This window comes from Epithele typhae (genome assembly GCF_022376455.1).
Source record: "Epithele typhae strain CBS 203.58 chromosome Unknown BXZ73scaffold_100, whole genome shotgun sequence".
Lineage (NCBI taxonomy): Eukaryota > Fungi > Basidiomycota > Agaricomycetes > Polyporales > Epitheliaceae > Epithele > Epithele typhae.
In genome coordinates, this window is record NW_025954291.1 from 65,002 (window position 1) to 81,564 (window position 16,563).

The 16,563-nt window shown below is 57.3% G+C and overlaps 3 protein-coding genes across 3 annotated transcripts; 1 reads left to right on the plus strand and 2 right to left on the minus strand.

Annotated features, from left to right (window-relative positions):
• Positions 1-152: 152 nt before the first annotated feature.
• BXZ73DRAFT_93040 (aspartic peptidase domain-containing protein) lies at positions 153-2,038 on the minus strand (the record flags this gene model as incomplete). Its single annotated transcript, XM_048026566.1, has 6 exons — positions 153-630; positions 701-877; positions 931-1,492; positions 1,550-1,729; positions 1,791-1,821; positions 1,883-2,038. 6 exons carry the CDS (start codon positions 2,036-2,038, stop codon positions 153-155), a joined length of 1,584 nt encoding a protein of 527 aa, XP_047872076.1.
• A 7,036-nt stretch (positions 2,039-9,074) lies between these two features.
• Positions 9,075-9,436, minus strand: BXZ73DRAFT_82072 (uncharacterized protein; the record flags this gene model as incomplete). Its single annotated transcript, XM_048023637.1, has 2 exons — positions 9,075-9,217; positions 9,256-9,436. 2 exons carry the CDS (start codon positions 9,434-9,436, stop codon positions 9,075-9,077), a joined length of 324 nt encoding a protein of 107 aa, XP_047872077.1.
• A 1,487-nt stretch (positions 9,437-10,923) lies between these two features.
• BXZ73DRAFT_82073 (uncharacterized protein) lies at positions 10,924-11,285 on the plus strand (the record flags this gene model as incomplete). The annotated part of the gene is made up of 2 exons (XM_048023638.1): positions 10,924-11,104; positions 11,143-11,285. 2 exons carry the CDS (start codon positions 10,924-10,926, stop codon positions 11,283-11,285), a joined length of 324 nt encoding a protein of 107 aa, XP_047872078.1.
• Between the last annotated feature and the right edge of the window lie 5,278 nt (positions 11,286-16,563).

A 16,563-nucleotide genomic window follows, 5' to 3' on the forward strand; every position in this document is an offset into this window, starting at 1 on the left:
AGCGTTCGCGTGAGGAAAGAACAGAAAGCGACTGTATAAGTAATGTCCGAGTCGTACGGTACACGTCAATGTTGTAGAAGTCCAATCGCGCGCCCGCGGCACCGCAGCTTGACCGCAGCCTCGCCCTCCAAACCACTCCACCCGACCCTCACTCAGTCGTTATACCGCAGATGCGCCCGCTCCTCCTCGTCGCCCTGCTGCATCTGGAGCGGACGGGCGCCCACGGGCGCGTACCGGCCCGGCGCACCCTGGCTCTGCGAGCGCATGCACATCGTGAGCGTGAGGCCGAGGAGGACGAGACCGACGGCGAGGTTCGCGCCGAGGAGCGCGAGCGCGATTGTGCCGTACTTTTTGCCCCAGCTGTCGGTGCTCCCGGACGCGGACGAGGCGGATTCGTCGAGGGCGCCGGCGGCGGAGGCGGAGGAGGCGTCGGGGGAGGAGGCGGAGGACGAGGCGTCGAGCTTGGCGAGCGTCGCGGGGTCGCTGGCGGGCGGGAGCAGCGCGAGGGCGGCGGTCCGGTTCGCGACGAACTCGGCTTGCATCGTAGAGGCGTCGGTGGTGGGGAGCAGCTGGACGAAGGGGCCCTGGCCGTCGAAGGTCGTGTTCGGCTGGTAGTTGCCATAGTTGTACCTGTGGATGGAAGGGAAGAAGGGACGGTCAGGTGATGGGCAGGTGACGCGACACCGGGGGATCGACGTACGAGGCGTATACGTTGCGGAGGAAAGAGTCCCCTAGGATGAGGTCGAAGCCGACGAACTCGGTGGGGTCGAGAGTCAGTGCTTGGAATGAGCCAAAGCATCCCGTGAAGTTGCCGGAGGGGAAGGCAAGGACCTGGGTGAATGTCAAGTCGAGCGGATGCACCGGGATGTCCTGGCCGCTAGCGAAGCATCGTCAGCACCTAATTCACAGCGCTTGGAGAGGACGACACACCCAAAGGTGAACACCACGGTCGGCGCCGCATCACAAGGCACCACCCAACCGACTTCGGGGTCGTAAAGCGCACCCGGGAGAGACTCGTAGATCGCGTTCACAGCGGCAATCGGCATTTGCGGGAGGGAGAAGCCGGTGTCGAGCACTGCAGCGACCTTTCCAGTGGGAACTCCAGGTACCCGCGAGGCATTGAAGGCGAACGGCGTGCCATCGACCGTCAAGCCATCCATGGCAAGGCTCCAGTGCTGAGGAGTAAGGCTGGGGAGCATCGGAGCTGACGTGATGTTCTGGAATGCATCGTCATGTTCGGAGATCAGGAATACACCTTCGGCAACGTTGTTAGGATCGGGGGACACCCGGGCGAGCTGCACGTCGAAGAAGTTGGGGGTCGTAGGGTCGAGAGCAAAGAGGTTGGTGATCGGCGAGCGCGCGAGAGCGTCGGCCGCTTCCGTGCCCCAGTTTTCCTGCACGACAGGGTAAATGACTGCAGTGTCGAACGCCATGCCAAGGATGCCGTCGAACGTGGAAGGCATGTCCTTGATCTCGACGGCGTTGACGAAAGCTGAGAGGTCGTGGTGAGGATAGCAGCACTGAGTGGACGAATAGCCTATGCGCTCACCTTGGTTGGGAACGGAGAAGTCGCCGATAGTCATATCGGCAAACGAAAGCCAGCCCGATGCGCTGCCCTTCCCATAACTCTCGGTGATGTTGAGATCAGTTGTATTGGTGAACTGCACGTTGCGCCCGGTGGTGTTCAACCAGAGGTCGCTTGATCCGGTATCGAGTTGGACAATGAAGGCTAAGGACGCGCATAAGGATGATAGTATAAACGGAGCGGAGATTGCCGCCTTGTGTCTCACCTTCACCACCGAGAGTAATGTTGACGGTGTACTGGAGCAATGACGGATGATCAGAAGGTGCGAAAACAGTAACACAACTTGATGACGCTCACCATGTTGTTATCGTTGGTGGAGACTACATCGCCCATGGAGGTGGCGGAGGTGGCGACATATCCTGCGGCAGAAGTGGAGATACGGAAGCCGGAGGAAGCAGCGCGAACGGTGTTCGCGTAAAGAAAAACGGAGAGTAGAACATTGAATGTCAACATGATTAAGGAAGAAAGAGTAGGGTGGGGGAAGACGAGGGACACTGGAGCTGCTGTTCATATATCTTGGCATCACTGTGAGTGATCCATCGACATCAGCAAACACGGCAATCGAAGATTCGGAGACAAGCTGTCCCGGAGTCCCTCGCGCCATCAGCATGGGGCGGTGGCAGACGGAGACCAGGGCGGGTTTCGTTGTGGTGCGACAACCTGGAAAAGAGCAATTCAGGACCTCGGACGGCGACAACAACGCGCCGTTATGCCTGTGCGCACATGGCCGTTTCCATCTGGGGGCGTCTCAGCCAGGCTGGAGACATCGTGGTGCCATGCGAACGGAGAGTGGATGGCGGGTATCCAACACGTGTGGCGGCAATGTAAAGTCCAAGTCTTTGAACCACACGCAGCAAGAGACATCAAGATGTGGAATGTCATGTGTGCGAGTGGAGCGGGCGTGGTTGGGCTTACCGCGATATATATAGAGCAGTAAGCCCGTGTCCGATCGGAGCCATAGCCTAGTATCGTGAGCGTACGTACTTAGGCCCTGTAAGGCATGAATGGTCGGGTAGGACGAAGGAGACAGATGACGGCCGGTTTCCGGAGCCGTAGCCTATCGGGAGCGTAGAAGTTGTGAGGGGCATGAACGATAGGGTGTAGGGTTCGACTACATATTCCAGGCCGTCTGTAACATATGTTACTAACAAACCGAGGCATGAATGGTCGGGTAGGACGAAGGAGACAGATGACGGCCGGTTTCCGGAGCCGTAGCCTATCGGGAGCGTAGAAGTTGTGAGGGGCATGAACGATAGGGTGTAGGGTTCGACTACATATTCCAGGCCGTCTGTAACATATGTTACTAACAAACCGACCCTCAGACGCCATTTGTAACACGTGTAAGTAACATGAAACTAATTCGAAATGTAATGAAGGTCTAGTGCTGCGGAGAATAGCCCTACCAGTCCCCATCCTTAGTCAAATCGCTGTCGGAATCCTCATCATCGGACGTAGACAGCGAGATTCGTGCAGCAGCCACAGTAGAGACGCATCATGGCGCGCAGACGACACCAAGCGACCCCTCTGAGGGTATTCCAAGGAGATGGGGAGACCACAATTGCGACAAACACTCTTCAGGATAGCGGGAGCTTGCACAGGGCCCTTTGAAGAAACGTGTGATTTTCAGTGAAAGCACAAATATCTGAGCCACTAATGTGCAGTCAACTCTGGGCTCAGGAATCAACAAGGATGAGGGCGAGTGAGCGAGTGAGCGTAAGCGTGAGTCGCAGGAAGTCGTATAGAAGCAGATACGACGCGCCGCGGGGAGAGCGAGCGCGAAGGGAGGATGGATTGGAGGATCGCGCGAGTGCAAGGAGGACACCGCGGGGATAGACGCGAGAGATGGACGAGGTCGCGCACACGGGCGCTGGCGAAGGCGAGGGCGAATATGGGGGCGTGCGCGAAAGCGTGGACGTGAACGTGGGCGTGCGCGAAGTCGAAGCCGAAGGCGAGACTAGATGAGCACACTGCACGCGTAGATGGAGCGGGGATGTGAGCGCAGATAGACCGAGGCAGCATGAGCCGAAATGGGGGGCTCGCGAAGTGGATACGAGGATACGAAATAGAGCAAAAATAAAGCAGGAGAGAAGAATAAACATACGATATGAGGAGTGGGGTACCATCACGAGACAAGAACGTGTCGTCAGGCTGTGGAGGATGGGGATCGAGTGCGGGCAGGTGATGACTACGAGCGGGCGTGGGCCGCGCCACGGTGCGTCCGCGAGTGTCGCGTCGGGACTGTGGTGCTGGGGCGTTAATCCTGGAGTCCTCGCGGGCAGATCGCGACGGGTATGCGCAGCGGAATGGTCGAGATGTGCGAGGACGAGCGAGGACAAGGTGGGCGGCGGCGCGCAGGCGCTAGCGTAGTCGCGGTGCACCGTACAGCGGTCACGGCACGTGCGTATCACCACGTACAGAGCTTACCTGCAGCTGACTCGCCAAGGATAAGGATCGTGCCCCAGACGCTCCGGAGTCCGCCAGCATTCACGTAAACTCGGGGTGTGAAAGGGCAAAGCGGCGACAGGTGGACAAGCGCGGAAACATAAGGTAGTCGGGTTCCCAACGAGTGGGTATGAACATCCATCAGCCATGGACAACTACCCGATCCCGTTTCGCCTCGTTTTCCATGCAAATCAGCCTTCAGGCTGTGAACCAACTTGTTCAGTTGACCGGCGTATGAGGACGGCTCTGGGGTGCAATCGTGATCTTGGAGTGCTTGCGGACTGACCGCGAGAGGTTCGAGAGACGGAATGGGCGAAGTGCGCGAGGACAAAGGCCGAGCGCGGTCGAAGGTGTTGTGCTCGTACGTCTGCACCGTACGGCGATAGCGTGTGCGTGTCGGCGTCCGCAGCGTCATCGTGAGCCCCTGGGCTTCGAACCCCGCGACAGCCGCCTCGACGCGCGCGCGGCACTCGGTGGCAGTGCTGTAGCCCGTCGGTAACGCCCATACGAGGTGCCCGCGTTGCCGTCGGTAACGGCCATACGAGCTCGTACGAGCTCCGGTAATGTAGCCGTCAGTAACGGTCGTACGAGATGTGGGGGGCAGGTAGTTCCCCTTGATAGCTTAGTGCTTTTCCAACTCTCCTACATACCCTAGTACATTTTAATTGGTACAACAACAATGAAAACGATATTCTACAGCCCCTGGGAAGCCAATACCGGGCTGATACAGCAGGGGACGCCGGCTCCGGTAGTGGCACGTCCCACTGCCTACATTGCGCCCTACTGCACCGTACGTTTCGGTAATGCGTTCGCTACGTTCCCCTGGGTCGTACGAGCTCGGAACACTCGTTTTTATCCCTGTGCGTGCTGTGGTTGGCCCAGGGCATTGAAAACACTGCTCAGACTCGTACGAGCCTGTAGCCATCTGTCACGGTCGTACGAGGCACCTCCGGTGTGCACCCGGAATATTGCGGTAATGGATTCGGCAGATGCGCGTTACTGTACCGAACGCAGCGCACTCAATTTCGCTGCGATGCGTGCCATGGTTGGCCTGGGGTAACAAAAACGCTGCCCAGGCTCGTACGAGCCTGTAGCCGTCTGTCACGGTCGTACGAGGCACCTCCGGTGTGCACCTGGAATATTGCGGTAACGGATTCGGCATATGCGCGCGAGTGTACTGAACGTAACGCATCAAATTCCATTGCTGTGCATATCGTGGTTACAGAGGGAGGGTCAGAACAGTGCTCAGGCTCGTACGAGCCTGTACCCTGTCTCAGACAGTCGTACGAGTACCTCCGGAAGAGCGGACACCCGGAAATCTCGGCAATGCATGGCGTTCATTGCCGAAGGTTACCGGAACGCAGCAAACCTTATTTCGTCGCTTTGCGCACTGTAGTTAAGGTGGGAGAGTCGAAACAGTGTGCAGGCTCGTACGAGCCTGTACCCTGTGTGAGACGGTCGTACGAGTTGTCCCCAGCGGACCTCATTTTTTTCCGGTAATGCTTTCGGTAGATGGGCACGGATACGCATCAGTAATTCTTCCTTCGTCGGATCTGTCTGAAAGTCGGACTTTTGGGCTGTCCGACATCCGACCCTCATCTGACCCATCCGACCATCTGATTTTTTGGTGCCGAGCACCTGTTTGACTGGAGCTATAGGGTATGCTTTGTCGAGCCACACAATTATGAGACTTCACCAACGATATATTTGATTGTATTCTACCGTGTACATTCTAAATACAGCAAGCGAAGCGGTATCGCGTGAGGAACTACCGCACGAACGTCGTCCGCGAGCACAGGTCCACTGTGTATGCGCCACAGAATATTTGTACGACGTCATGGAGGAGGGAGAGGGAGGCGACACAAGCAGCGTGGGGGTGACGCGAGCGACTCGAGGGCGGGACAAGGGCAATGCGGGAAACACGGGGGTGAGATGGGCAATGTGGGAGACGCAAGCGACACAGGGGCGACGCAGAACATACAGGCGACGCGGGCGAGATGGGCTAGGCGGGTGAAATGGGTGGTGCGAGAAGAGGGCGACGTGAGCCGCGCAGACGCGGGGCAGTTGAACGCACCCTCTCCTCATACGGGTATGAGAGCGCGAGGTCCACGCCACCGCCGAACCATCAGGCCACAGGGTCTCCCGTTTGGCCTACCTGCGCTGCGCATCAGTAGGGTGGATGCACGGTCGGCGTGTGCGGGCTGTACGCCACCGCACGGGCTCGTACGACGCGGCAGTAACCCACAGTGAGTGTGAACGCAAATCTCTATGCCGTCACCGCCGTCTTCTCCAACAGGTGTCCTCTTGGGCGCGCCAGGTCGGACATGCAGAACGAGGATGGAGGGGTGGAGACAGACCGTAGTACGCAGACATCGATGTCGTGCCGTCGAGTGAGGGCAGGGAGGGACACGCGGATAACGAAGGGGATGCCGGCGGCGAGGAAGAGGGAGAAGGGCCGTGTCAACGATACACGTAGACGGACTCGGGGGTGAATACGCACTTTGAGCAGGTGTTCGCCGCCGTCGGATGGGACGGGGAGCATGGCAGGCGTGTGCAGACATGCATTGAGGCCGCCTGAGACGGGCGTGTTCAGTTGGAGGTTGGTAAGAGGCGGGCGGGGAGAGGAATAAGGGTATCATGCGTACCGCTCGGCGTGGAGGCTGTGGTGAGAGTGGTGGTGCTGGCATTGCCAGGCGCTGGAGTCCGCGCGGCATACGTCGGTTCCCACGCGTCCCCGAGGCAGAGCCGCACCTCCGGCTGCCAGCACGTCGTCCATCTTCCACCATCCCGTCTACCCTCCGTCCTCGCCATAACTCCGCCCTCACCATCTTGACCTCGCCCCGCCTCGCCCATCCTTGTGCCCTTGACCTTAGCCCCCTCGCTCGCGTTACCTGCGTTACCCGCATCACTCCGAGTGGGCGGCCACTATCCCCCTGCCTCTGATTCGCATCCACAAGCTCAAGCAGGAGAATGAGGTCCTCCCACGCGAGGAGCTCCAGCGCCAGCTCGAGGTCAAGAACGGCCCCACCGGTGCGCCACGCACCACCAGCGGGCACTCACGACCTCGTAGAACCCCCTTGATACTCGCAACAGCAGTGGTAGGTGAGTACCCAACACCCATTTCATCCGCTTCCGTGAAGACCAACACTCGCCCTGCTCCGATTGAGATACCCCGACACTCCCATGATCACACACCCACGCTACCAAGCGGCGCACGTATCCGCAGCGAAAGCTGCCGTGGACGCAAGTGAGTGGGGTCCCCACAATGGACGTAAGTTCTCGAGAACTCACCGTCTTCCTCTCTCAGTCTCTGCGGTACTCGCGGTTGAAGAAGTTCTTCACGTGAGTCCCTCCACTTCTATTTCGACCGCCCCGCACTCACACTCAACCCCTTCGCTTCTCCCGTCTCACGCAAGACCGCACTTGCTCAAATGTGCTCGCCCCCAGGCTTATCGGCAGCACGGAGGGCATGAACTGGCTGAGTGCCGAGGACCCTGCCAACGTGGACCGGTACAAGCTCCACTGCTTTCTCGGGCGCGACGGCGAGGTCGCGAACGCTGTGAGCTACCATCTTAATCCGCGACAACAGTCAACAACATGTGCGTCACCAGCCTCGCCTGCCCACGTCGCCCACGTCTACCGTGTCGGGCCCGCGTTACCACCTTGTCGCCCCCGCGTCGCCCATCTCGCCGGCATCGTTCCCTCGTCGCCTGTGTCTCCCGCATCGCTGGCGTCGCACGCCTAGTCCGCGCGCACGTTGCGTGGAATCGGGCCTCTGGCATAATGTCCTCGCCCCCGCGTCAACTCATTCTGCCGCGATTCACGGTGTTCGCCTCGCATGCCACAACGTCACTGCCGAGGCACATAGGCTCGCGTTCCCAGACGTGACGCGGCGCTCGCGCTTCCCCTCCGTGCCCGAGCGCGTTGTCGTACACAACGTGCCTTGCGCCGCCGCCGGCCGGGGGAGTTCTACGCGCCGGTGTGCCCACCATACGTCTCCCAGGAGGGCACACGGCAATTGCTTGGACGTCGTTTTGGTAGAAGAACTACGTACATGTATAGAGTACTCAATATATCCATTTTACCGCCCTTTTCAGCCCGAATTGTGTCTCTCACAAATGTCGGATTGAAGTCTGGATGTCGGATTGAGGTCTGAATCGGGTCTGAATGTCAGATTACGAGGATATAGAAAAGTCGGATGGCAAATTTTGCGAGGTCGGATATCGGACAGTCGGACAGGTCAGAAAGGGGTCAGATTGGTCTGTACTGACCTTTTCAGACCCAGTCCGACGAAGGAAGAATTACTGATGCGTTGAGAATAGCGAACTTGATTTCATTGCTGTACAAGCCGTAGTTATGAAGATATTGTCGAAACAGTGTGCAGACTCGTACGAGCCTGTACCCCGTCTGGAACGGTCGTACGAGGTGCTCCTGGTGGGTATCAAAAATTTCCGGTAACGCATGCAATGCATTGCCGGAGATCACTGGAACACAGCGCACTTTGTTTTATTGCTGTGCGTGGCATGGTCAAGGTGGCGGAATTGAAACACTACAAAAGCTCGTACGAGCTTGTACTCCGTCTGAGACGGTCGTACGAGTTGTCCCCCGGTGAACCTCGTTTTTTTCGGTAATGCGTTCGGTAGATGCGCACGGGTGTGCCGAGAATAGCGCACTTGATTTTAGTGCCTTATATGCTCTGGTTGGGGCAGCGGAGTTCAAACAGTGTGAACACTTGTATGAGCTTGTACCCTGTCTGTGACAGTCATACAAGGTGTCCTCCGGTAAAAACCCACTTTTTCCGGCAGTGTATTCATTACCGAGATTCCGGCAGCCCTTCCATTACCGAGATTCCGGCAGTCCCTCCATTACCGAGTGTTTGGTCATCTGTGTGTATTACCACTCTCACAACCGAGTTTTTGACCACCTGTGCATATTACCGCTCTCACTGCCGAGTTTTTGATTGCCTGTATTCATTACCGAGTTTTTTGCACCCATTGCCGAGTTTTTGATCACCGGTATCAATCAGCAGTCCTCATTACCGAGTTTTTTACTGCCTGAATCCATCACCGAGTTTTTGGTCACCTCCGGACTTCAATGCCGAGTTTTTGACCACCGGTATCCATTGCTTGTCCTCATTACCGAGTTTTTGGACACCTCCAGCCTTCAATGCCGAGTTTTTATTACTGAGGTCTGTAATCCCGGTGCTCACTGCCAGTGCTCTCGCTGACCTCTGGCCTTCAATGCCGAGGTTTGAATACCGAGATCGGTAATCCCGGTGCTCACTGTTGGTCCTCTGGCCTTCAATACCGAGTTTTTGTTACCGAGGTCGGCAATTGTGCTACCAGTGGTGCTCACTGTCTCAAACAGCGAGCTCACTGTCAGACACAGTGAGCTCAACATGTTGCCCATCTCTGTATCTGTCCCTCATTTTTTTGGAATGCACCTCTGCATCACATCTGAATGTATTGCAGCACCTTGCAGCATATTTATATGAGTTGGTCTGCCTGTACTGAACACCTTCTACCTGAGAAGTCACCCTTCACAGCAGCATGCGTAGATGTTATTTAACCTCGCTGTTTTTTGGATCAGGGAGGAGCATGCAAGAGCTGTGGGTGTGCAAATTTGGAGGGCAGTAGCTGCAAAAGTGAGGGAGTAGTGTGGTATGATATTTTAAAATGACATACCACACACAGAAATGGGATGGGAGTGTATCACATTCCGAACACCTGGATATATTCATAGACAATATTATTAATGCAATGCAGAAGAGAGCGCACACAAATCAGGATTTCCGGTGAAGATACAAGATATCTGTGGAAAGTGGAAGTTCTGAGAAAACACGACATGCATAAGTTCATGTGCAGACATGATATAAACATGCTGTTTGCTGCATCACAATTGGGTACTATTGGGGTGCTCAGATCGGAATTTTCAAGCTTATCGGTGATGAGATGTATATGGGGCATCATATGTCATTATTTCATGACATACAGTATCTTGACACAGCATATGCTCCGATTAGAATGCGAAAACATGGAATAGAACAGGGTAGAGCATAGCTATCCAACGCAGAAGAGAACTTGAAAAACGGTTGAGAATCAGTGGAGATGTGCAAGGTGAGCCAGAAGTGTGGTTTATGCTGAATGTACTCTGACCTCGCTTTTCACTGCAACCACACTTCTGGCTCACCTTGCACATCTCCACTGATTCTCAACCGTTTTTCAAGTTCTCTTCTGCGTTGGATAGCTATGCTCTACCCTGTTCTATTCCATGTTTTCGCATTCTAATCGGAGCATATGCTGTGTCAAGATACTGTATGTCATGAAATAATGACATATGATGCCCCATATACATCTCATCACCGATAAGCTTGAAAATTCCGATCTGAGCACCCCAATAGTACCCAATTGTGATGCAGCAAACAGCATGTTTATATCATGTCTGCACATGAACTTATGCATGTCGTGTTTTCTCAGAACTTCCACTTTCCACAGATATCTTGTATCTTCACCGGAAATCCTGATTTGTGTGCGCTCTCTTCTGCATTGCATTAATAATATTGTCTATGAATATATCCAGGTGTTCGGAATGTGATACACTCCCATCCCATTTCTGTGTGTGGTATGTCATTTTAAAATATCATACCACACTACTCCCTCACTTTTGCAGCTACTGCCCTCCAAATTTGCACACCCACAGCTCTTGCATGCTCCTCCCTGATCCAAAAAACAGCGAGGTTAAATAACATCTACGCATGCTGCTGTGAAGGGTGACTTCTCAGGTAGAAGGTGTTCAGTACAGGCAGACCAACTCATATAAATATGCTGCAAGGTGCTGCAATACATTCAGATGTGATGCAGAGGTGCATTCCAAAAAAATGAGGGACAGATACAGAGATGGGCAACATGTTGAGCTCACTGTGTCTGACAGTGAGCTCGCTGTTTGAGACAGTGAGCACCACTGGTAGCACAATTGCCGACCTCGGTAACAAAAACTCGGTATTGAAGGCCAGAGGACCAACAGTGAGCACCGGGATTACCGATCTCGGTATTCAAACCTCGGCATTGAAGGCCAGAGGTCAGCGAGAGCACTGGCAGTGAGCACCGGGATTACAGACCTCAGTAATAAAAACTCGGCATTGAAGGCTGGAGGTGTCCAAAAACTCGGTAATGAGGACAAGCAATGGATACCGGTGGTCAAAAACTCGGCATTGAAGTCCGGAGGTGACCAAAAACTCGGTGATGGATTCAGGCAGTAAAAAACTCGGTAATGAGGACTGCTGATTGATACCGGTGATCAAAAACTCGGCAATGGGTGCAAAAAACTCGGTAATGAATACAGGCAATCAAAAACTCGGCAGTGAGAGCGGTAATATGCACAGGTGGTCAAAAACTCGGTTGTGAGAGTGGTAATACACACAGATGACCAAACACTCGGTAATGGAGGGACTGCCGGAATCTCGGTAATGGAAGGGCTGCCGGAATCTCGGTAATGAATACACTGCCGGAAAAAGTGGGTTTTTACCGGAGGACACCTTGTATGACTGTCACAGACAGGGTACAAGCTCATACAAGTGTTCACACTGTTTGAACTCCGCTGCCCCAACCAGAGCATATAAGGCACTAAAATCAAGTGCGCTATTCTCGGCACACCCGTGCGCATCTACCGAACGCATTACCGAAAAAAACGAGGTTCACCGGGGGACAACTCGTACGACCGTCTCAGACGGAGTACAAGCTCGTACGAGCTTTTGTAGTGTTTCAATTCCGCCACCTTGACCATGCCACGCACAGCAATAAAACAAAGTGCGCTGTGTTCCAGTGATCTCCGGCAATGCATTGCATGCGTTACCGGAAATTTTTGATACCCACCAGGAGCACCTCGTACGACCGTTCCAGACGGGGTACAGGCTCGTACGAGTCTGCACACTGTTTCGACAATATCTTCATAACTACGGCTTGTACAGCAATGAAATCAAGTTCGCTATTCTCAACGTATCCGTGCCCATCTACCGAAAGCATTACCGGAAAAAAATGAGGTCCGCTGGGGACAACTCGTACGACCGTCTCACACAGGGTACAGGCTCGTACGAGCCTGCACACTGTTTCGACTCTCCCACCTTAACTACAGTGCGCAAAGCGACGAAATAAGGTTTGCTGCGTTCCGGTAACCTTCGGCAATGAACGCCATGCATTGCCGAGATTTCCGGGTGTCCGCTCTTCCGGAGGTACTCGTACGACTGTCTGAGACAGGGTACAGGCTCGTACGAGCCTGAGCACTGTTCTGACCCTCCCTCTGTAACCACGATATGCACAGCAATGGAATTTGATGCGTTACGTTCAGTACACTCGCGCGCATATGCCGAATCCGTTACCGCAATATTCCAGGTGCACACCGGAGGTGCCTCGTACGACCGTGACAGACGGCTACAGGCTCGTACGAGCCTGGGCAGCGTTTTTGTTACCCCAGGCCAACCATGGCACGCATCGCAGCGAAATTGAGTGCGCTGCGTTCGGTACAGTAACGCGCATCTGCCGAATCCATTACCGCAATATTCCGGGTGCACACCGGAGGTGCCTCGTACGACCGTGACAGATGGCTACAGGCTCGTACGAGTCTGAGCAGTGTTTTCAATGCCCTGGGCCAACCACAGCACGCACAGGGATAAAAACGAGTGTTCCGAGCTCGTACGACCCAGGGGAACGTAGCGAACGCATTACCGAAACGTACGGTGCAGTAGGGCGCAATGTAGGCAGTGGGACGTGCCACTACCGGAGCCGGCGTCCCCTGCTGTATCAGCCCGGTATTGGCTTCCCAGGGGCTGTAGAATATCGTTTTCATTGTTGTTGTACCAATTAAAATGTACTAGGGTATGTAGGAGAGTTGGAAAAGCACTAAGCTATCAAGGGGAACTACCTGCCCCCCACATCTCGTACGACCGTTACTGACGGCTACATTACCGGAGCTCGTACGAGCTCGTATGGCCGTTACCGACGGCAACGCGGGCACCTCGTATGGGCGTTACCGACGGGCTACAGCACTGCCACCGAGTGCCGCGCGCGCGTCGAGGCGGCTGTCGCGGGGTTCGAAGCCCAGGGGCTCACGATGACGCTGCGGACGCCGACACGCACACGCTATCGCCGTACGGTGCAGACGTACGAGCACAACACCTTCGACCGCGCTCGGCCTTTGTCCTCGCGCACTTCGCCCATTCCGTCTCTCGAACCTCTCGCGGTCAGTCCGCAAGCACTCCAAGATCACGATTGCACCCCAGAGCCGTCCTCATACGCCGGTCAACTGAACAAGTTGGTTCACAGCCTGAAGGCTGATTTGCATGGAAAACGAGGCGAAACGGGATCGGGTAGTTGTCCATGGCTGATGGATGTTCATACCCACTCGTTGGGAACCCGACTACCTTATGTTTCCGCGCTTGTCCACCTGTCGCCGCTTTGCCCTTTCACACCCCGAGTTTACGTGAATGCTGGCGGACTCCGGAGCGTCTGGGGCACGATCCTTATCCTTGGCGAGTCAGCTGCAGGTAAGCTCTGTACGTGGTGATACGCACGTGCCGTGACCGCTGTACGGTGCACCGCGACTACGCTAGCGCCTGCGCGCCGCCGCCCACCTTGTCCTCGCTCGTCCTCGCACATCTCGACCATTCCGCTGCGCATACCCGTCGCGATCTGCCCGCGAGGACTCCAGGATTAACGCCCCAGCACCACAGTCCCGACGCGACACTCGCGGACGCACCGTGGCGCGGCCCACGCCCGCTCGTAGTCATCACCTGCCCGCACTCGATCCCCATCCTCCACAGCCTGACGACACGTTCTTGTCTCGTGATGGTACCCCACTCCTCATATCGTATGTTTATTCTTCTCTCCTGCTTTATTTTTGCTCTATTTCGTATCCTCGTATCCACTTCGCGAGCCCCCCATTTCGGCTCATGCTGCCTCGGTCTATCTGCGCTCACATCCCCGCTCCATCTACGCGTGCAGTGTGCTCATCTAGTCTCGCCTTCGGCTTCGACTTCGCGCACGCCCACGTTCACGTCCACGCTTTCGCGCACGCCCCCATATTCGCCCTCGCCTTCGCCAGCGCCCGTGTGCGCGACCTCGTCCATCTCTCGCGTCTATCCCCGCGGTGTCCTCCTTGCACTCGCGCGATCCTCCAATCCATCCTCCCTTCGCGCTCGCTCTCCCCGCGGCGCGTCGTATCTGCTTCTATACGACTTCCTGCGACTCACGCTTACGCTCACTTAAGGCTGTTTGCGGATCGATCCACGGATGATCCGGATCCGAACCCACGGATCAGGTGACTTCCGGGGGCTTGATCCAGATCCGCATGGATCAGATCCGCTGGAAGAGCCGGAACCGCGGGAGCCGGAGCCGCGGATTGCGGCTCCACCCGTGGATAGAGCCGCAAGCCATAGTGATCCATGGATATCCACAGATACGGATCACCCAAATATGTAGGACACAAAAATATATTCATGTTATACTAATAACAATGTAGGTACAAGTGGAGAGGTTGCTGCGAGGCAAAGGGGCAGCGGCGGCAGAGAGAAGAGGGGAAGGCAAGAAGCCCACGTGGGCGTTTGCGGAACGGGTGGGGGACGTGAGCGAAGCGGGAGGATGTGGGTGAGGCAGGGGGAGGTGGACGACGCAGCTGGCGACATCTATGATCCAGGTAAGGTAGGCGCGAGTGCTGGCGAGGATGACGCGGGCGAAACACGGGCAACACAAGGGAGGCTCGTCGGCGACAAGAGCGAGACAGTGGCGACGCAGACGAGTTGGCGACGCAAGTGACACGGGCAAGGGCGAGACAGGCGAAGGCGAGGGGGAGACAATGGCGATGCACCGGCACGGGGAAAATGCAGATGATACGGGGGATGTGGGTGAGAAGGGCGAAGCGGCGAGGGCGAGACGCGGACGAGGTGAGATGGGCGAGGCGGCGAGTGACGACGACGAGGGCGCGAGGGTGAGGATGATGCGGGGACGAGGCGTGAGCGATGCGGGCGCGGGGCGGGCACGTTCGCAGGACGAGGGCTGCACGGAGGAGGGTGTGGCTGGCGACGCGGGGGCAAGGCAAAGGCGTGGCGGGTGAAGTGGGCGCGACATGTGGACGATGCAGACGAGGTGGGGGACGCGCGGGTGATACACGGGCAATATGGGAGAGGCTGAGATGGAGAGCGCGAGGCAGAGGGCGAGGGTCGTCTGGGGAGGGGGCCAGCGAGGGCTGCCAGTGCGGGGGAATGGAGGTAGGGAAGGACTCACCAGGGAAATCAAGGTCGCAGGAGCTCACCGCGACCTCACAGAACGGCCGTGCCCGCGAGCGCAATGACGCCGTGTGGACGGAGAGTGTGGTGACGCAGGGACGTCGGTGATGCGGGCGACGTGGGGCAGGAGGGAAACGAGGGAGACGCGGGGGAGACGAGGCCGATGCGGGCAAGGGCGACTCAGGCAAGGGCGACGCGGGGGCTAGAGGGTGAGGGCGCGAGGGCGCGGGTGGGAAGGCAGAGGGCAGGAGGACGCGGACACAGAGGCGGCAAGGAAGGCCAGGACAGAGGACGCGAGATCGAGGGCTGGGGAAACGCGAACGTGGCAGGGGCGACACGGGCGAGGTCAAGGCGAGAGAGCGTGGTGGAAGGGCGAGGGCTAGCGTCGTCCGGGAGGGGTTCCGGTGCGTTGCTAGCGTGGGGGAGGAGGAGGCGACGCGGGAAGCAGGGCGAGGAGGACTCACTGAAGAAGATCGGGGCCGCGGGAGCTCACCGCGACCCCACAGAACGGCGCGGCGCACGCGCGCGATGACGCCGCGTGGACGATGCGGGCTGTGGGCGAGGGCGACGCGGGCGAGACGCTTGACACGGGCGAGACGGGAGACGCGGGAGACGCATGACGCTGAGGACGGTGCGGAGAGGGCGAGCCTGAGGGTCGTCTGGGGGAAGCGGGAGGCAACGCGGGGAGCAAAGGGGCAGGTAAGGACTCACCAGAGGGAGTTCACCGCGCAAGCGCACGCGGCCGTTCTGTGGGGTCACGATAATGCTGCGAGGACGGAGGATCGAGCATCGCGGGCGACGCGGGACTTGTGGGCGACGTGGGCAAGGGCGAGGGTGACGCGGGCAAGGGATGAGGCGGCGAGGGCGTGGCGGATAGACGGCCAAGGTGGGCGGGAGAGCGCAGGCGGGCGCGGAGGACGCGGAGGACGCGGACGATGGAGAATGCGGACGGTGGAGGGCGCGAGGTCGGGGGAGTTGTCGGCGCGGACGGAAACTGGAAGGGGGAGGCGACGCGGGGAGCATAGGGGGCGGTGAAGACTCACCAAATGAGATCCGGGCCGCGGGAGCTCACCGCGACCCCACGGCACAGCTCCTGGGCTTGAGGACGGCCGCGCGCGCTCACGCGACGACGCCGCGCGGACGGAGGGTGGAAGGCAAGCGGAGGAGGAATGAGGAGAGGAGGCGGGATCAGGGCGGGCAAGTGACGCGCGAGACCCGCGTTCGAATCCGAACACTGCCCGATCGGGACGGATTCCCGCGT